This window comes from Argentina anserina, chromosome 2 (assembly GCF_933775445.1).
Source record: "Argentina anserina chromosome 2, drPotAnse1.1, whole genome shotgun sequence".
In the NCBI taxonomy this organism is placed as follows: domain Eukaryota; kingdom Viridiplantae; phylum Streptophyta; class Magnoliopsida; order Rosales; family Rosaceae; genus Argentina; species Argentina anserina.
This window is the reverse complement of record NC_065873.1, coordinates 4,750,710-4,772,280: the sequence shown is the minus strand read 5'-3', so window position 1 is coordinate 4,772,280 and position 21,571 is coordinate 4,750,710. Positions and strand designations below refer to the sequence as shown.

The 21,571-nt window shown below is 39.1% G+C and overlaps 1 protein-coding gene across 3 annotated transcripts; it reads right to left on the bottom strand.

Annotated features, from left to right (window-relative positions):
* Nucleotides 1-348: 348 nt before the first annotated feature.
* Nucleotides 349-19,161, bottom strand: LOC126783062 (uncharacterized). 3 transcript variants are annotated; one of them, XM_050508446.1, is made up of 16 exons: nucleotides 18,859-19,161; nucleotides 13,516-18,460; nucleotides 13,224-13,412; nucleotides 12,618-12,732; nucleotides 11,299-12,355; nucleotides 10,152-10,599; nucleotides 9,596-9,649; nucleotides 6,648-9,516; nucleotides 6,441-6,554; nucleotides 6,141-6,271; nucleotides 5,883-5,975; nucleotides 3,966-4,235; nucleotides 3,218-3,860; nucleotides 1,735-1,810; nucleotides 914-1,658; nucleotides 349-775 (listed from the first exon to the last, which is right to left on the bottom strand). In XM_050508446.1, the coding sequence occupies exons 1-15, from the start codon at nucleotides 19,080-19,082 to the stop codon at nucleotides 1,559-1,561; spliced, it is 11,328 nt and encodes a 3,775-aa protein (XP_050364403.1). In that variant the 5' UTR covers nucleotides 19,083-19,161; the 3' UTR covers nucleotides 349-775; nucleotides 914-1,558. The 3 variants fall into 3 exon arrangements, with proteins under 3 accessions (XP_050364403.1, XP_050364404.1, XP_050364402.1); XM_050508447.1 differs by having other exon boundaries at nucleotides 349-771; XM_050508445.1 differs by having other exon boundaries at nucleotides 922-1,658.
* Nucleotides 19,162-21,571: the final 2,410 nt, after the last annotated feature.

Sequence of the window (21,571 nt, the reverse complement as noted above, 5' to 3'; positions counted from 1 at the left end):
TCGTGGGTAGGCTGGGTTGGGCCTAGATCTTTTCAGGCCTATGCTTAGTCTACAGTTTTTTATTGTTAAAGTCTTTTATTTTCATAATAATGCTCCCTTTTTTGTTAGTAAAGAAAAGTGTAACGGGTCTCAACCATATAGTTCATTTTCTTAAGGGTGGCTTGTCACCCATATACATGATTCTTGTGATCGTTAAAGAGCTTGTGCTTGAATGAGCTTTATGCCTAGTGAATTCGTTTCACTGTTTCAAAAAAAAATACGAAACTGTGGGCATAGATTGTTTACTCTTTAAAAAAAAAAAAAAATTTGAAGGAAGATTGTTTACACTTGGACAATAGAGGATGATAGCAGCATCGGAGTAGCTGAAATCCGTTTACATTAACATGAATGTAAAACATTATAAGGCATATCACAGAACTTAATACCAAATTAAATTTGGCTCAGATGTCATCACAACTTATTTAGCTATTGATCTCTTTGATAAGAATGCCACAAACTTTAACTTATTACAGCAGTCATGAGAAAATGAAATAAACTTTTCATGCCATGGCGAGAAACATCCACAATGATATACTGACCAGTGAAAAAGGCCAAAATGTTGAACTTTTTTCCAGCCAGTATCAAACAACCAGAGTCCCAGACCAAAAAGGAAGACCTTTGTCGTAACAAAACTAAGATTTATTATAATGAATGTTTGATACCAAATATACTGCATGTGACGTAAGATCTTGATCTTCTAAACCAAATACAACCTGTGCAAAATTGAGCTGACTGCCTACAAAATGAAGACATTCTCAGATCAGCAATTTGCCGAAAGAACTTGACAACTTGGTCAAAGATGTATCACCATGGAACACTATGAGAGAAGTCAGAAAATGCAAGTAAAAATAGTCAAAGAGGACAGAGGACCTACACACTCACATCGGTAGTAAACTTGTGACACAGTTCTTGTTGGCAGCGGCAGCAGGCTAGCATGTGGTCTGTACATACTCTTTACTGAAATTTACCGCAGTTGAACTGCGCCACATCAGGCTAGCTTGCTGTTAAAACCCAAAGCTTCTTCGAATTGCTTCAAATGGCATTCTCCTGCCAGTGCGCCAAAATGGTGTCTGAAAAGTTGTCCATCTTTATAAACCAGTGAAGACAGGCTTAGCAACCACCAAATAAGAAATGACTCCACTGCTTCACGTGACATGCATAATCTCAACCAGGTCATCACAGTTTAGAGGCAGGTAACACTCGAAAACTTTCGAGTTATCCTTCACTAAAGACACAGCTGGCCATTGTAGATAGGGCAAAGGTCTAATGAACCAGATAATCAATAACTGCAGCTATTAGACACAAACGGCCAATTTTGTTCCGAAATAATCACCATGGCTCATTTAATTGATCGGGAGAAACAAAGCCAACAGAGATGGGATTGCTGAAGCAATTAATGCCTTGCCCAGTGTAAAAGGCTCCATTTTCAATTAACTGATTTCGCAAGGCAAAAATGAATTAATCAATCCCACTCATGATTAATCCACTGCGTACATATAGAGGCAGCAGCTTCAAAAGTTCAAATCCAAGGTGTCCAACCTTCGTACATGTTGCAAAGATTGTCTACACTAGTGGCTTGCTTTAGCAGATAGTCCACTTGTTCGGAGATACTAAACTCTCTGAGAATACACAAACTTCCAGTCAAACCATTTATAACCAACAGTATAAAACAATATCTATAGAAGAAGCAGGTACCTGTCATCAGATATATCTCGACCATCTAGTTTCATCTCAACTCGTCTTAAGATTGACATCGCATAAGGGTTTTTACCTAGTGAGAAGAGAAAAATATACACAGGTAAGGTATGGGTAGACTGAGTAAGAGCAATTATGGATCTTCATAGCATAACAGTTGACACACAATATTTATTCTTCGTCCAAAAATTAAAGTATATTCATATGTTCCTGTACAAGAGAACTAGCTTTTCCTCCATCCCCGTTTAGTATTTTTCAGAGGACAACCATTTCTTCTGTATGCGTACACCTTTTATGTAAAAAAATACCAAAACATATTCACGACTAATTTCAAACATGGAATCTCAAATAAATTAAGTATTCTACAATTTGTTAAATGGAGGGAATGCCAAAATGTAAAGCCTACACGAATTGGACAAGGAAAGTTAGCATTAGTAATCCTTGTTGCACCCTTGTTAAAAATTAGAATAAAATATTTGTTACTCCAATTTTTAGTAAGTCGATAATTTAGTCCTTCATGTTTCAATTTCAACTAATCACTCCTTATATTTTCAAATTCTAAACAATTTGGTCATTCTGTTAGTGTTTTTTTCCCTCTTATGTGATGTTTGTCAAGTCAACAACTTAATGGTACAATTGGATGACGACATAACGGAATGACCAAATTGTTTAGAATTTAAAAGTATAAGGAATAATCAGTTGAAATTGAAACATGAATGAATAAATTGTTGACATAATAAAAATTGGAGCGACCAGTATTTTGTTTTAACCCTTCAATGGATAACTGTATTGGAGTTATATTTAATACTTATTAATAATCATGGAGCTAAAGGTCTTGAAACCAAACAACAGAAAGAATTACTGTCTGTCTCCCTCCCCTTCAACTCATTGACAAATATTTTATATCTTGTAATATGCTTATTAGTTGAGCACTTGATGCCAACCAAGACTTCCTAACCATCTTTTTTACTTAAGTCAACCATTAAATCTGAGTTACATATTTGAAAAAAAAAATTATATAAATATATATAACCTGTTTCAGGTGCGAACGTCTGCACCGTACAGATTCGGTGATTCCGGCCACTGGCAGCGCACGACAACGTGGAAGGTGCCGGCCGCACTTCCCCTCCCGGCGCTCCCATCTGTGCCGGCCAAAATCTCGAAATTTCTAGAAATTTAAAGTTTCTCAGCCTCTATGGGCCGGCGCTGCAGCTCCGGCCGGCACAGACAAGAGCGTCGGGAGGGGCGAGCATGGCCGGCACCATCCGTGCCGTCGTTGCGCGTTGCCGGTTGCCAAAATCGCGAAATCCGCACGGTGCAGACGTCCGCACCTGAAAACTTTTCTATATATATATATATATGTAATACCAAAGTAGCACTTTTGGTGAGCAAGGCGAGACAGGAACAGAAAATATACACACTAAAGAGGAAAGGAAAATCAAACACAGTGCAGGATCAGATTGAATGGGATTATCATGCTTACCTCTTCTCGCTCGACTAGAAACATGTGTAGAGTCACGAGTTTCATCTTTGATTATAACCTTGTTTGGTGAGGAAATTTCATCTTTACCACCAAACACCACCTCTCTATTCTCATTTAAAGGATGTGAAGTATCCGGAAAGACACTGATAGGGACATCAGTCTGTGATGCCAGAGCCAACGGATATTCATGTAGGGCACTAGGTGTTGACTTAAGAGAGCCAATATGAATGTTATCAGATTCTGTATAATTTGATCTGTGCGGAGAATTCAACATATCTTGCCTATCAACTTGAGAGTAAGGTGTGGTATTTTGAAAATCTGTAGAATCTCTGCTACTAGCTCCAAGCAAAAGCAGTTGCTTCATATCTTCTTGATCATTGATGCTACCTGGAAGACTCAATTCCGCCGAAGTAATGCCAGAATCTGCACTACAACTGCATATACTATCTGGTGGTGATAACCATCCTTTATCTTCCAAAGGAAGTCCAACGACAATGAAATCTTTGGTGCTTTCACCATTTGATATGGAGAGATTCTCTGTCTCCTTGTCATCAAACTCAGAAGCATCAGCAGCAAGATCTGGCCTTGATACATCAGTCACTGGAGATTCAATTTCCTGGCTTTCCCCTAGTCCTTCAAGAGCCTATAGGGAAATTTCAAAAAACAAGCAAAAAAAAAAAATTGTTCTTAGCTACACAAGCTGTTCTATATGATGTCAATTTATAATTTAAGACGAGTATGACTATACTTTATGAAGATTCCCAGCATGGAGACTTGCAGTTCGTGCAAGCCTGGTCAACATAGAATAAAGCCCCTTCACAGATGACGTAAGTGAGGGCACCAAGGGATCTAAGATCTGACAAGCCTCCCTGATTTTTAAAGAATAGGACTGGTATATGGCTTGGCCATGAATAGGAGATATTTCCATCTTAGTCTCTTTTTCCCTACATATTGCATCAGTCATAGCAGCTACATCCTTGGACAATACTGTTTCCAGTGGAAGAAGAATTGCATTTGCCTGCTCAAGATGTAAACAAACAACTTATATGGCCGTTATCATCATTAGTAAAGTACGTGACATGGATAATAAAAGAAAAATACACATGTTCTTTATTCAAATAATGCCGTTTAATAATTCATTGATTAGTTCAGCAAAGCATTTTTAATTAATTAACTAACCAGCTTCTAACTTCTATGAAGTTAATATAATATCATTTTTGTTCAATGAGTAAAATCACCAAAATCAGGAAAAAAAAGGAAAATAATTAATTATCATGCATGTGTAGTATTATTCAAATGTTCAGGAATGACGAGTAAGATACTTTTTCAAAATACAGTACTTTTGGAAAAATCTCAATACATTTTTGAACTACAGAAGTACTGCTTAAAAAATATAGCATTACGTGTATAATCTGCATATTATCAAAAATACTACTAGGGAGGTGATTGTCAACAAATGTAGTAAATCATACAACATGGTGACAGTTATCAGTTATCACCCTGAACACCAGCAATAACTAAAACTAAAATCCGCAAAGTTGAAAACCTTGGAAGCATATTTGAACCAGAACAAGCAAATTTTTCCCTTTTTGACATAAATTAATTTACGCAATGGCAAAAAGGGTGCGGTTCTGGGAACTCTTGGTTAGAGGATTAACCCTCAAAATTATACTTTTTATTTTTCCAAGGTTGTTCAGACTATAAAGACACACCAATTGGGTAGAAGATTAGCAATTAATCCCCAATTATCCGGTATAACGGAACTTCGGTTTCTAAATGACCAAGGGATTGAGGATTTTGCCTTGCTGAAGGTTAAACTAGAAAATGAGTGAAAATGACTGATTAGTGGAGTCCAAACCAGATAAAAGGAGGTGGAAGCTTGAGTTTACTGGAAATTTTCTTGCATATCATTCCATGGCTTCTTCATTAGCCGTGGATCAGATCTCATGTCTGCTCCTGCAAAGTTTATTTGGAATTTCCAGGCCCCTACTAAGTTGTAGATTTTAGGATAGCTTGTGGCACATGGAAGGACAAATACATGTGATATTCTTAAAAGGAGAATACCAGGGAAGTTTTTTCTCCTCACTGGGGCATTATATGTAAAGCTCAAGGGGTATGTGTGGATCATGTTTTCGTTCACTGTCAAGTCGCTAACTTATTATGGAAGAAGATATTTAAGGAGGCAAGAGTGGACTGGACAACATCAGAGAGGAGTGACATGCTATGAAAAATCTTTCATCTTTTGGGTAACGGAAAAAAAAACCAACGTACTTTCGGTTGTGGGGTGCTACCTGTAGTTTGAGTGGTAAGATGGAAAGAAATAAGAGATTATAGAAAACCTTTGGTGGGTGGAGAGGGGAAACCTGTGGGATTCTAGGTAACCTTATGGGCCTCTGCTACTTCTAAAGAACTTTATGGACTATAATCTTTCTTCCATTATTTTTATCTGGGATAGCAGCCGTGGTATATGCCCCTAAGCTTTGGCTGCTAGATGACCTGCTAAGCTTTTAGGCATAGTTACCTTCTTTAATTATTTAAAGCGGACTCCTTGTCTGCCTTTTTGTACTTTGCTTTTTCTTTCAATAGCAAGCTGTTACTTAAAGAAACAAGTATACGTACATATATGTATATATGTATATAATATTGAATAAGGGACAAGGGGAACCTTTGAAAGGTCTTCCACAAGAGAACAGTGAACTGCAGCAGCCTCCTTTCCTAGACTGTGAACATCATGTAGATCTTCCGTTATTGCAAGGACCTGGCGAATGGAAGTATTAGCCATATAAGAAACCATCATGGAAGCTTCACTAAATACAGAAGGATATTAAGTTACAATGAATAGCAAGCCTTAAGAAATCTTGATTATTAGACCAAGTACCAGTTAAGTTGTATTGAAATTTAATAGTAAACTTGTAAAGTATACCTCTTCAAGCATGAAACCGCATTCAGAAGTCAAAGTAGAATGACGATTTGACACACCAGCATATGCCGTTAGTGCCACACTGGCCTCGCATGCACAATCCCTCATTGCAAGAACCGTGCTTTGTAAATCACCTGTCGGATATAAATTCAGCATATGAGATGATTTATAAATATAATAATACTGAGGGTTTCGTGAAGATGATAGAGTTATAAAGAAATGTATTAATTCATTATCATAAGAAATGCATACTACTAATGTATGTGTAGAATTATGTAGCACGTGTGAAAGAGAAGGCATGACCTGAAGCTGACTTTGCTTTCAGAGATGCAAGACTAAGTTCATTGGTAGTAGAAGACAATCCACTGGAAGCAGTTTCCATTGTGCTTTGTGCAAGCTTCCATTCTTGTTCAGTGCCTAATGAAACAAGAGTTCACACTTTCACAACTAGTATGCATATCAAATAGGTACCAAAAATAGATTTATTGCGAACCAATATTTGAAACTCACGAGCAAAAGAGTGGTAAGTGATGTCCAATCTTTTTAGCGCATTTAAGTAACCTTGCTGCCATGTCCTACCATCACCACCAGTCCTGGTTGGGTAGATCTCTCCTGGAGACTGGAAAAGGCCATCTCGTGATGCCTCAAACTCCAATACAGACATACAAATCTTTACAATATCTGATGCCTTTTCTTTAGCTTGCCACAGCAGTTGTCGTCGCTTTGTGAGATGGTCATGAAACTCAGGAGGAATTCCAGAAGTTTTGCTTGAGCCATTTCCAGCTGCACTGGTATTTGGGCCACCACAGGCCCACCCCATTGCTCTCTCAAGCTGCCCTTCGGCTGTAAGGGAACTTCGTTCACATGCTTGGAGCGACTCTATAGACCTGGCTATCTTCGACACAGAAGTCTGTAAGCTTTCCAGCATATTAGGTCTGCTAAGGTTCAAGAGAATAGGATGCAAGCTATCATCACCACCAAGAAATCTATGAAACATGACCCTACTACTATATGAAGGAATCAAAGTAGCATCATGCATCCATTCCATCTGAGCAATCTCCAGGCCAGTCTTGCATAGAGCTTCTCTGAATTCGTTCACCTGCCTTTTCATAACAGATACTGCTACCTTTGCTGCTCTGGCAGTTTCATGTGCATTGCAGAATTCCTCGAGCATAAGTTGAACTTTTTCCAGGGCCCCAACGTCTTTCTTTACAATATCAAGAGCAACCTCCTTTGTACCGTGAGTCAGTTGCTTGAGATGCTCAATTTCTTTATCTAAGCTAGCCAATAAACTAGGACCAACTCGTTCTTTCAGGTATCTACAAAAATGTACTTGAAGCTGCATTTCAAGCTTTCTCTTAACAACATTGAAGAGCTGGTCAAATGCTAAAGTTTGATCCATATATGAAGCTACATCATTCATACATGAATCAAGAAAAGAATCAAGGACACCAATTTTCCAAACAAAGAAAGAATGCGGATTTAATACACTGCCAAGCTTCCAAACGTATTCAGATATTGGATACCCTGTAGTCAATAAATCTCTTAAATTAGGAACCTCATTTGAGTGTGAAGTATTAGAGCCTCCAATTGATGACAATAACTTATCAATTGCTTCCAACTCAGAAAAGGGCTGAACAAGCAGGGTCAGTAGCACCTTGCTTTTTGAGGCATGCAGTTCTCTTTCATCTTTGGCACCAACTAGAGACTGAAAATGATGTGCAGAAGTAGTCAGGGCATTCTTTATATCAGATTCTCTTCTCATGAGGGCAGAAGTGCGCAAATCTCTCTGGTTCCAAGTTTGGTGGAGTTGGTCTAGCTGTGCCCTACAAGCTTCTTCTTGGGAGGCCAGCTCCTCTGCCTCTTCCCATGAGAGATGATCCCTACCTTTCATAGCAGCTTCTTCAAGAACCAACTGCTGCTCAGTAATGAGGCCAACCCTAAAAAAGTAGTTCTGTTCCAATTCAACTAAAGATGCCCTCTCCATCTCTACCTCAATAAATTGCTCGAGTATCGTATCAATTGAACCCCGAATCTGGGAGATCACTCCAAATGCATCCATGACTTCTGGATTCAGTGAAACCGCAGATCTTATTACATCTGGAAGAACAGCTTCGGTCATTTGCCCAATCAAGCTCTTGAAGGATAGTAAACTGGTTTTAAAAATGGCAGCCCAATTTCGATCAGAACCATAGCCTGGATGGCCCTCTGTGTCAGCAGTAAGAACATCTCTATCAATTAATTGCTGTAACTCGTAAAGAAGCCCTGCTAAAAGTATACACTTCTCAACTTGCTCTTCAAATCCAGAGAAAATAGTTTCAAATTCGTAATGAATCTGATTTGTAGCAGTTCTTTGTACAGTTGAGTGACTGAATATATTGAGCACCTTGAGCTTTACCTCATTATACAGATAACTCGCAGCTGTATTTAAGACATATAAGACTTTCTCCTTTTTCTCACTCAGCTCCCCTTGCAATCTAGCACCTTTTGTATCATTCACATCATACTTTGATTGCCCAAATTGGACGGACAAAATAGCATCTTCTTCCTTTGCAATACCGGCAGATTGCATGTATTTCATAAAAGCAGAAAAAAGTCGATCCTTTGCCTGTGATTCGGTCTCAGAGCCAATAGAGTGCACTAGCTCAGCACACTCCTGTTCAAGCTCTTCTATCTCTCGGGAATAATTCTCCACTCTACGGCACAGATTATCATGAATGTGTTTGATAGAATCAAAATTCTCTCCATGCCCTTTGGAAATAAGATCAGAACCCTGTATTCTAGCAAGAGAGAGAATATCAGAGGAAAGAGCCCCAACAGATAACTGCAAAATCTGCGACCAACCATTAACTGCACTTGTTGTAGTGTAATTTAATGGCAAAATTCTTTGCAAAGCCAAAGAATATACTTCAAGAGCGGCTGTGGCAGAAGAGAGTCCATCATCTAATTCAGAGACTAGCTGAGCAACCTCCCTATCTATATCGTAGCACTGTGCTTGTGTAGGCTCAGGAACAATGGTCAGTGGAACCCCAGCCACCAGCACTGCAGATGTCAGAGACAAATTATCCTGCATGCTACTAAGCTTTAAGAAGGCACTTACTTCTTGAATTAAATTGCTACGTAAAGCATCAAGGATCCTTCCGTGTTGTTCCATCCAGGTTGCTGCCTCTTGAGATTTCTCAGCTACCAAGGCCTTCGCTTGCGCAAATTCTCGAGCCTGAACTTCAAACAAGGCACGAGTTTTTTCTAAATTGACAGTTGCGTCAGAAACAATTGACTTCGCAGTTGTCTCGTGCAAAATTAGGTTAGATCTCTCTTGATCAGCTCGATAGAAGAGTGTAGATGCAAGTTCATACTGGCTTAGAACATCGGCAAACCTCTGAGAAAAAAGAAAAAAAAGATCAGTCAGCAGAAAAAAAAAATGTAATATTCCCCCAACCCCATATGAAGAACCATACCTCAAGAGCAGATTCAACAGCTGGTAAAGTAGACAGTAAAAGATCATGATGTTCCTGGTTACAATTAAAGGACACAAAATATATTAATTAGTTCCACATCTATGCATATGGACTACAATCCAAGGACTGTTGTTATGGACAGAGAGACTAAAAATAAATACATTTCTCTGAGTCTGATATAGATAAGAGTGGCAAAAATAGACTCAAATTTCAGAAGATTTTTCAGATATAAGATGAAAGAAATACACACTAACATATAAATTCCATGTTACCAAGTTCAAATTCTAGGTACAGTCGAGACGGTTTCAAGCCATGCAATCAGGGGTAAAAATAAATACACACAAAAAGAACAAAAGTAAATGCTGTTCAAAACCCAGGCTAAGACATCATAAATTCGAATACCAAATATTTGGTTCATCTAGGCTGTGAAAAGATGATAGACCCACATGTGACAGAGGGTTATGACTTATGAGTATAACAGAAACTATCCAAACTGCTTACAATTATAACAATAGCGATAAACCATCAGAGGCGTAATTATAGAATGAATACACACCTGTAACGGGACACGTATTTCCTGCACACGAGATGCGAATAAACTCAGACTGACAGCCAACTCCATGCCCTTTCTTTCTTCACCGCCAATTGCAGCGTCATCATGAAAATCTCCTCGTGTCCATTCCACCAGGGGGTCCCAAACAAACACTTCCATTAACATCAAAAGTACGTCTTTGTTCTTCTTCAAAACACCAATGACTGATTCACAGTTTGACCTAAAGGTACCTTCTACTCCAGTCATCCCTAATGCTGCTTCAATGGTCTGTGTAAGGCGGAAGGGTACGATTTCCGGAATTTTTAATCTCTGCCCTTTATCAAAACAAACATTGTAATCGATATGTACCATATCACCACTACAAAAATCCATGAGGATATTATCCAAGTGTCTATCCCCAAGGCCAAGAATGTGGCCCACCATGCTCATGGCAGCAACACTTCCAGAAAACCTACAATATTAAGTGTGCAAGTAACATTAATCGGCTTACAATATTTTGTGTATCTTACTGTTATATGAGTGTAGATTACCCAAGAAATAGATAAATAAATATGTATATATGTATATATATTTAACAAATAATGGGATATGACACTACATTAAAATGAAAAATGCCACCTACTAAAATCAATTAACGCATCCATGGTACTTAAGCTCAACTTTCAATTTAATAACTAATTTAACACAACTTGAACCCAGTGCTCATAAACAGAATATTGGTGAGTGGTGACCAATATGAGGTCCCCAGTTGTGAGGTTCAAATTATTATTATTGTATTCCTGACAACTGGAAGTTATCTCAGACCACAGTTACAGATACGTCCAACAGTAGAGAATCCACATAAATTTTTAACTGCTCGTGACTTGTGAGAGATGCTACTCAAAGATTGTGCACTCAATCAATGATCATATAAACTCAAAAATCATATTCATAAGAATGAGATGATGACAGCATGTACAATATTATTTGTTTGTCAGTGACTCAAAAGTTCAACACATAAGACTATTTAGAAGCATGATGTTCAAATAGCAACTGGATGTTCCTATGACAAAGATGTGAAGCAGGTTCTTAAGATAATCTGACTTTATGATATAATGCAATGGGTTATTAGCTAAATAACATTAAAAAGTTTCTTGTGAATTGCCATTACCTTTTCTGTTTCGAACTGAAGGATTTGAATCCTTCACTAGCACACCAAAGTTCTTGATAGAGAAGCTGTCTAGGAGTCTCCTTCATAAGATCCATAAGAACTTTACGCTTCACCTCATGAGGCCAGTCTCTTCGTGAAATTACTCTCCTTATCCCTTTCTCTTTCAGTGCTGGAATGATTTTACCATAAAACATATCACTAGGTCGGGGAATAGCTGGAGGAGCAGAGCCTTTTGAATTACCACCACTTACTGCTGAGAGCTGTGCCAGTTGGATGCGGGTTTGCCAAGACTTAAAGACACTGTAAATACTAATCACATTACCCACCCACTGGATAAGACCAGCCCGGCCACTAATTGGAGTCACAGAATAATAGCGGACACCAAGAAAGTGACTATGAGTTGCCACTGAGGAATGCAGGAAACCGTTTATAGCTTGCAAAAGTTGCATGATTCTGGCATCAAGCCGCAGGTCTTCCCGGCCTTTCAAAAGATATGTGTATTTTTGACCATCAGACCCAAGAATGGCAAGTTTCTTAGGCTTAGTCTTGGTTGATATGATAGCCACATCCTCAGAGAACGAAGCAATGGTAACAATTCCTTGGAGATCAGCACTTAATCCTCTGTCAGGTTCAGAGACTGTATCTTGCTTTTCAAGACCTGGCATTGGAACATCAGATGATGACAGTAGAGCCAATTGTGGTGCAACTTCTTTTAAACAAATTGATGACTTCCTTTGATAAGATGCTAAGGAGGAAGCAATGGTATCAAATGGACGCCATGCATCTCCAAGTGCTGTAGCAGATGCTGGAGGCATCTTGAAGGCTATGATGGCTGATTTCAAACGATCTTTATACTCCTCATGGAACCATACCTCATGAGGTGTTTCAGGTTTCCGTGATGTAGAAGATAGACGACGTTCTAAGGCCACAACAATAGGAGCCATCATAGCTGAGTATTTAGCAGCATTTATCTTGTTCTTCTCACTCTGGCTAAGAGTAATATTTTCTGCAATTCGTGCAGCTTCCTCCTTCAGTACATTTATTCGCCTCGTCACATCTGAAAGCAAATTAATACCAAATAAAATAATTGAATACAGAACAAAGACGGTGTTATCTGGTGGACATAAACTAGGGATTGAAACACAACATGCATGAAGGCAGCTCATTTGTGATTAACGCTTACACATCAGTTATCAGTCTACAATTTCGTGTAAAAATTAAGCAAGATTAACAACAAAAAGCTAAACCTACTTAGAGTTTATACATCATCCAGAAAAGATATTGCAAACAAATTCTCATAAAAGTGAGGGCAAACATACCTGTGTGCAGATCTTGGAGTGTGCTGAGCCATAGCTCCTCCCAAAGAACAGTTACATTCCCTAGCTCATTTATCACGAGCTGCACATCCTGAATCAATCTTGGGTATAGTTCACTCTGCATGTAACATGATTATTCTTTAAAAATAATTTATATTTCATGTTTGAGCAAGAAATGATTTGGAATCTGAGTGAGAATTCAGCACAATTAACATAATTTGCAATATATAACCAAGTTTTAAAAAGAAAATAACATAACTGGAAAAGTTAACGCATAACACGCCTTAGATTATACTAATTACTATTTTGTTATTTACTCAGAAGTTGTCATCTGCCTTTTTTTTTTTAAGGGATATCTGCCTTTTGTTGTTCCTAATGATGACGGTGTCAAAATTTCAGAGTTAATGTGAGCTAGCCCCTTGAGGTGAGCTACGAGCATGTAAATCATCATTCTTTTAACAATTTTGTTCAACAAAAAATCTCCTTCATTTCCTGTTCTTTTAAATTGTGTCAAGATCCAAGAGTTTTGAAAAACTGAAGCAAATAACTAAAACCTAATTAATCAGGTTTTTTATAATAGAAAATAAAACATGGGAGATAGATTGTTACCAAACAACCAAGTATGTGTTGGAGCTCCTCTGAAGGCTTCTCTTCGTAAGCATTCACATCAACTAATGTTGGGTACACTATGGACCAAGGAGATTGTTTGGCCAGCATCATTAATAAACCCTCTAACTGCTTTCGTACCACTTGCTCAGGATGAGAACTTAACCGAGCAAATAATTGGGGGGTAACCTCCTAGAATTGAAGATTGTAATCAGAGAGAGAGAGAGAGAGAGAGAGATCAAATCATCTCACTTTAATTAGCAGGATGGATATAAACCAGGTAATAACAGCTTACCTGCCATGGTGACAAAGGAACTGTTGAAAGAACAGGTTCAAGTGTATCTTTCAACTCAGCTCCATAATTGAGAAGAATATGCAGGACGTACAAAGTGGCCCTCAGCGTATAGCTGCCAGTTTTTTGTTTCAGAGGCTCAGAACTAGAGTCAGCCAAACCACTATTGCTAATTTTGGCAGATGAATATGAAAGATACTGTATATATCCTTGAGCTGCATGGCCAAAGAGGGACACTCTCCTCCTCCTCAAGGACCACCACATGGATTCTAACTCATTGATTACGGGAAAAATGTTGGTTTCATTCACGCCAATATTGGCTTGAAGGAAGCATGTCTTCAACTGAGAAACTAGAGCAGCAGAAAGGCAATCTTCACTTGAGTCTTCAACACCAGGTGCCCCAGAAACAGTTTCAATAATATTCACCACTTGCAACTTTAATGCCATCACAATGTTGTCATTCCCAGCAGAATCAACTCCCTGTTCAGCAGTGAAATCTGCATCATCCTTATTTTGGAAATGTGCTAAAATCAAAGATTCCACTTTTCTGACCTCATCTTCAGTTAGCTTGAATCTCTCAGGTAAAACTTCATGAACAAGGTATGGGGAAAATGAGCATGAGCAAAGAGTATTTTCATGTGGGGTTAAAAGAGATTGTCTGGCTTGTCTGAAACACCAAGAGGCATAAGAAATCCAGGACTTACCCATAGTAGGGCATAGATGAGTGGACAACTTTGTAGCTGTACCAACAAGTTCCTCAACAATAGGACCCAGAGGTGCTTTAGAGATTATGACCTCATCAACAAATGAGGATCTGCCTCTGCTGGGAGATGAAGAATTAGCCATTTCAAAATCTGATCGCATCTTAACAACAATTTCATCGAGCTTGAAATCTGTATACTTCTTTTTAAGCCATTTTGAGAGTTTCAAGCATGCCTTGGCTTTCAGAATACTATTGTCAGCATCAAATTTCATAGACAGTGAAGAAACCATGATAGGACTTACAAAAGACCACAGGTTGGTCAAAGCATCCTCCACATTGTTTTCAGCATACATTAGCAGGATACCCTCATATTGAAGATTTGAGATGAGAAACTCCCGGTTTCTTTCTTCAGAGCAGCTCAATAGATTATCTTTGAGATAGCTGTTTAAGCGATTTGCCAATAGTAAGTTTCTTCTTTTACGGGCCAAAATCAACAAGTTCATACAGAGCTTTAGAGTAGCAGGAGAAACAGGAGAAATGGTTCGATAAACACGAAGAACTTTTAACCAAGGGTCACAGTCTTGATGAACTCTGCCTATTTCTGGCTGCACATATGAGCTTAACACGGATTGAAAAGGCCTGGGCTTATCCTGGCTACTTTTAATCATGTAAAATTCCTCAAATGCAAAGATGCAGTGGGACTGAGTAGCATATGCAGCTGCCTCTTCTAACCCATCCAGTGGCAGAACAGACAATGTTTCCTCTAGCATCGATCTGGCCTTCACTAATTCATGTGGCACCTTATCTACCTTTTCCTCATTATGAAATAGCATAGCCTGTAAAAGCATCTGCTCACTTCTTTGCAAGGCCAATTTGGGATCAAGTGCGAGCTCGCTGCTACTTTTAGGGGTCAAACCAAGGCATGCCCATGCTGCCTGACATTCACCCACATCATACTGTGCCAGGGCATGAATTGCATTAATTTCATTACCAGTAGTTGTTAGTGCACCACAGTAACTCTTCCCCGCATGCTTGGCTCGAAGTGTTTGCAACTCCAGTAACCAAGATTCTAATGAATTCCAATCACAAACAGAAGTATAACACTCAATGATGCGTGCAATAACAAACTGCACACCATCAGAACCCAAGGAACTCAGTGACTCCTCAGTCTGTAGCAAGTGAGTAAAGTGAGCAGCAGCCTTTTCATATTTACCTTCTGCCTGATATACTAGCCCAGTAACCCATGTAATTGGCCCAGATACCCTACTGTTACAAGACTGGTTGTCCTCTACAAGAAAGGAAGAGAACATCAGCAATACCCATTTTTCCAGTCCAATTAAAGCCTCAGATTCATGATTCTTACAGAAAGCCAACGCCATGTGCCGTAAAATCCTCAATATGTCTGCAGAAAATCTACCCTTGATATTATGGAGGTGCTCGGTTACTTGTACCCTAGAGTTGTCATTTAAAGCTGAAGCTACAGAATTCCTGAGCTCCTGTAAACGCAGCGAACAGTAGTGAATCGTAGCATCATGGCATTGTAGAGCTAAACCAGCGTTCATCATTGGCTCACATATACGGGAGAACCACTCCTCACATACTTTCTTGTTAGCTCGAAAAAATAGGGAGCTTGATCGAGCAGCAGATGGTAAAACAGCAGACCCCTCATATGCATTGTATACATTTTTCTTTAGAGCCTCTACAAAATCAATTAGTAACCTCATTGGTAGCAAATGAGCACCAGAAGACCCTATCATGCTCAAGTTCCCATCAGTCTGCTCACTATCATACTGTAATAGGTGTGCAGCATCCAAAAGCATTCGCTCTAATGCTGCAAAAGTCTGGGTTGGCCCACCAAGGTTAGTCCGAAGCCGTGTGGAGATACAATATCTAGCAGTTTCTTGGATAGCCCACCAAGCACCGGCCAGGGTATTGACTGAGCAATGTTTTTCAAGAAAATCATCATCCACTTTGATGTCCAACCACACACCATTAGCAACATTTCCTGTTTCCTCGAGCTGACCTGCAACAAGGTCTTTTGAACTTCGACAACTATGAATAAGCCGTTGGATCCAAGAAGCAAGAGGCACCTTCCATCTTTGGGATATGTAACTCAATATGGTCACTAGTTGTTGCGAGTGAAGTTGCTGCGGGAGCTGTTTCAAGGAAAACACTTGCTTCCACTGCAGGTTAGAACTGTTGCCTACCTGAACAGCACCAGCCCTAGATGATGGAGATGTACCATAATCATGAAGACCACATGCATACAATGTAGTAGGTACAACTATAGCAAGAAGTCTAACAAATGTATTTTTTATATCAATCTCTGGATCACCGAGTTTTCCCAACACCACTTCAGCCATGCAATTGAAGTAAAAAGGATGTACAAGCCTTGCCTGTAGTAACAACTCCAATACTATTGCAACATGTGACCTCACTTTTGTTTCCCTATCAGATGCAGCATCCAAAATTGAGTAAAACATATTACCAATAATCCTATCATCACCATACACTTTATAGAAATGAATTTCTGAGTCTGATTTCTCATTAAAAGCAATAACATTCTCACAAAATCTTTGTACCCAATCCAGCGCAGTTACTTTTACTGCAAGAGGCGAAGAGACATGAAGAGCTTTCACAAAAAACAGACCGTACTTTCTCAGATTCTCAACAACCACATCTAAATGTTCATTCGTCAAAGACTCACCAGCTAGTAATTTACCAGAAGTAACATCCACTGAAGATTTTCTGCTACTCAGATATAACAAAGAGCAGGTACTTAGGAATTTAACTATTGTTAGCCTGTCAAACGTCTTCAAAACATTGACTTGCAAATCTGCATATTCCAGAATAGGAAGGTCAAAGGGATTAAATTTCTCAATAATAACGTTTATCAATGTTTCTGACCTCATAAGATACAGTGTTGCAATGTCTGGTTGGCCAATCAAACTATAATTTTTACCCCCACTGAAGAAAACACATGACAACAGAACCTTCAAATCAAATTTAATTAGCGCAAACAATTCGTGTTTTGAACATGTGATAAAACGTGCATGAACCTCATCGTCCTGGCCCAGGGTTTTCTCTAGCATCCCTTTTAATAACTCCAGCTCCTCTGTCAATGAAGTCAGTGCTTGTTCAACAACTTCATTATTCTCGTGTTGAAGCAAGAATATATAAGTGGCAGCCGAACTGCCTGTTACCAAGTGATTAGGATGCAAACGCAACTGAGAGATTGGAGAATCAAATTGCAGTAATTTCTGCACAGACATTGGAAGAAGCCCAAATTTCTGCAATGATAATAATTGGAGATTAGTTTTTAACACTCCATGAACTTCGAAGGAGGTAATTCTTCCAGCTCCCATTGCTTGGTTCCTATTGTCCACTTCCAAGCTTTGAAATAGAATATCAACAGCAAGTGCATAAAAGGAGGAAAATCTTTCACAAAAAATTTCTGCCAGCAGAGTCAAACACTTCCATGAATCCCCAATCCATTCCAACCACCCAAATTTCCTTCCAACCATAGATAAGCACCCCAACAACCGAGGAATAATTCTGTTAAGGGGTTCAGTAATCTGTTCAAGTCGATTCAATTCCAGCAAACCAGAAGCAGTGGACTGCAATACTGTTGAAAAGCATGAAAGTAACGCTAGCAACCTTCGGAATTGTTGTTGGGTTCCATGGCTTACGTCCTGAATCAAAACATCCATGTCACCTACAAACTTCGAAAGCAATCCCAGAGAAAACTGCAAATTACCAACCCAATGACTCTGAAACTGCAAGAAACTATCCATTATAATCCGTCTATCCGTTTCAGCAAGATCCGGCACCAACGCCCACCCGAGAAGCAGATCAACAATGTCAAGAAAATGAGGCTGAAAGTATCTAGAAAACTTCAACGATATCAAAGCCAAAACACCAAGAAGGCGATGCAACAGACTCAATGAAGTCCTCTCATCCTCAAGAAGAACCTGGCACCCTTTAAGAATTGACAAAGCATATCTCTCAATCCCCCCAACGTCTCCAACATTAACAAACTCCCGCAAGCCATCCAATGCCAACTCCACAGTCCCATCTCCGGCACTGATATTGCTAAGCAACGGCAGCGCCCAACCAATGAACCGGTCAACCAATCCCCCAAGCATAACATGGTTCTGCCTTCCATTTGACGTTATCGGTATAGAACAAACCACAGCACAAAGAGCACCATATGCCACCGCAGCCTCTTGTCTCACCCCATAACATCTACAATCCAATTTCCACACATACAAATATGAACAAAAATAATTCCGGCTAGACAACATAGCAAATTCAAAAACCTATACAATAATAACCACATGATTTTGCATGATACGAATCGAAATCATAGCCATTTTAAAATCCGATTCCTTCATATAAAATTAGGCATAATAAGAAGCTACATACTTCCAATTTCTCAGTAAAGAAACACTAGTTTAGGTTTAACAGGGCAAATTTTATAATCTGATCCCTGTACATATGATTAATTTTCCAATTTTCACAGTAAAAAAAAACACTAACAGCACCACAAAATTAGGTTAAACAGATAATAAAGCGAGAATGATAAACAGTAAACCCTAACAGAGAATATAACTGTGAAATTGAGGAAGAGAAAGGGGTTTTACTTATCGGAGAGGAGCTGAGAGAAGCCCTGGGCGAGGAAAGAGGCGGAGTGAGTAACGAGGAGGGAGTTCGGAGGGTAGAGAACGGCGCGGTGGAGGGAGTTGACGGCGGCGAGTCGAGCAGAGTCATCGTCGTCAGGTTTTGAAGCGGAAGAGGAGTCGTCCTTGGGGAGCGCGGCGGAGAGAAGCGCCGCAAGCTGCTGCTGCTGGTGGTGGAGGCCTTGCATCACTCTCTGCTTGCTTTAGCATCTCTCATTCTCTCTCTTCCCTCTGGGCTTTACTGAAAGTGATTTCTGGTGTTTCTGAAGTGGCTTTTTCCGGCAAAATATGAAATTCAAAGACCTTTTTACGTTTGTACTGCGCAGTTAAAACATATTATTGTTTTAACTTTTGTGTTTTTTTAATTATAAAAGTAAGGACAAAAATTAAAAAAATGCATCGTTATTAATTAGAAAAAAAATCACCACTTATTTCTCAATTATAAAAATGTCATCTTAATTGAGTAGAAATTAGAAAATAGTCAATAAATTTAGACTAAAATTAGAACAAAATCACTTTTTTAAATATTGTTTCCTAACTGTTTTATCATTTCTCACTTTTTTTTCTTTTAATTATGACTATAATTATGTCTTTGAGAGTGGTTGGTATCGTTGAAAATATTTTTCTCTCCTCTTTTTTTTTTTTTGAAAATACGATTCTCTCCTCTTCCATTTGATACTCTACCCACTCTAAACTAGGCCTCGCAACCTTACCCGGAACACGTCAATCCGCTCTTAACCCGCACAAACCCGTCCATTTTACTATCCGTGCTTCGCAAACCCACACGTCTCAAACCCTCTTATTAATGGGCCGGGTCATGCTATCTGTTGGAACCCGTTGGAAACACGCTAACCGCTGCTCGATTCAGCCTCCGTCAATGGAGAGATTAACCTGATTCTTATGAACCCTACATCAAGCTCTTGTGACTGGGCGTATACTAATATGATCAATTTCATTCAACTAAAAACATACGGTAACGCAAATCAAAGCAACCCCAGAAAAAAAAAAAGATCAGTGAGCTGCTTAGTTTCTTTGATTTCAATCAAGGACTCAAGGAAGACTAGAAGAGCATAAAAGCTAGGGACCTAAGGTGATCAAACTGATTCAAATAAAAAAAGAGGTGACTCGGTGTGATCAAACGAATCGAACGGGATTGGGTGAGGATCAAGGTGAGGATAACTATACATGAAAGCTAGCGCGGTGGTGAGATAGAGTTAGAGTGAAATAGAGAAGGATAAGATCAGAGTGAAATTGATTACAAAGATAGGAAGAGAAGGAATTGAGGAATCAAACCGACAGAGAAATAAACAAATCCAAGTCAAATGGATTTTGCTTCATAAGTCGACGGAGGTTCGCGGGTTTAACCGGGTTCCAATGGAAAACACGATACCCGACGGGTTTCTATCGTGTTAGCCCGTATAAACCCGTTAAATTAATGGGTTCCTACCTTGTCAGCCCGTTAACGATCTGACTCATTAGAAACTTGCATGCGACCCGAACGAACCCGCTCCGTTGCCAGGCCTACTCTAAACCGACCACTGTACAAGGCGCAGCAACCCTCGCAAGGCATTACTATAGTCGATGGCTGTGCTCTAAGCAATTTCGGTGAAACCGGAGTTCAAGGTTCCTTAATTCTAGTTATTCTATTCATTTTGAGCATACTCATACGAATGTCCTTTAAATTTTAACATCATTTCACATATTTAGACAGCTCTCAGCATGTCACACATGCTGCCACACGTCACACCTATTGTCACACTACCTGTCACACCCGTTATCACATTATCTATCACACCCGCTGTCACACTCCATGTGACACTACATTTTAAGGGTTAGGATTTAGCGTTTAGGGTTAAAGTGTTAAACATTATCACACTACATATCACACCAAATAGGTATGAAAAAAACGTGGTGCATAACAATGTTAGCGTTTAGGGTTTATGGTTTAGCGTTTAGCGTTTACACTAAATGCTAGACTCAAAACCCTAAACCCTAAATGCACTGTAAAATTTAGAGTTTCTCAATGGTTTAGGGTTTGACGTTTAGGGTTTAGAAAAGTTTAGAGTTAAAGTGTTAAACATTATCATACTACATATTACACCTGCTATCACACATGCTGTCATACCCGTTATCACACTACCTATCACACATGTTGTCACACAACTTATCACATTAGCTGTCACACCCGTTGTCATACTACCTATCACACTAATTGACACACCCGTTGTCACACTACATATTACACCTACTGTCACATCCGATGTTACACTTACTATCACACTATCTGTATGGTAATTGATGTGATTGGTACATAAAAGCTGGTACATAAATGTAATTTGCAGTGTATAGTAATTGATGATGGTAATTTAACTGATGGATTGGAGGTGTGATGGAGCAAATAAGGTGCATATGTTCTTAGGAAACTGAATACAGCTTACGTAGTACATTCTTTGAAAATCGATCATCAATTATAATATGCTTATTGTATCTACATAAAGATAAGAAGTAATATGTTGCACATATACGTCAGTTGGAGGTATGTCGCCATATCCAACACGTCCGGACATGCCGATATAACACAATACATATTTTTTATGAATCGGATATGTATCGTAAAATTTTGACCATGTTGACTGACGGGCTACATACGCCACGTCATCACTTTAACCATTAAAAC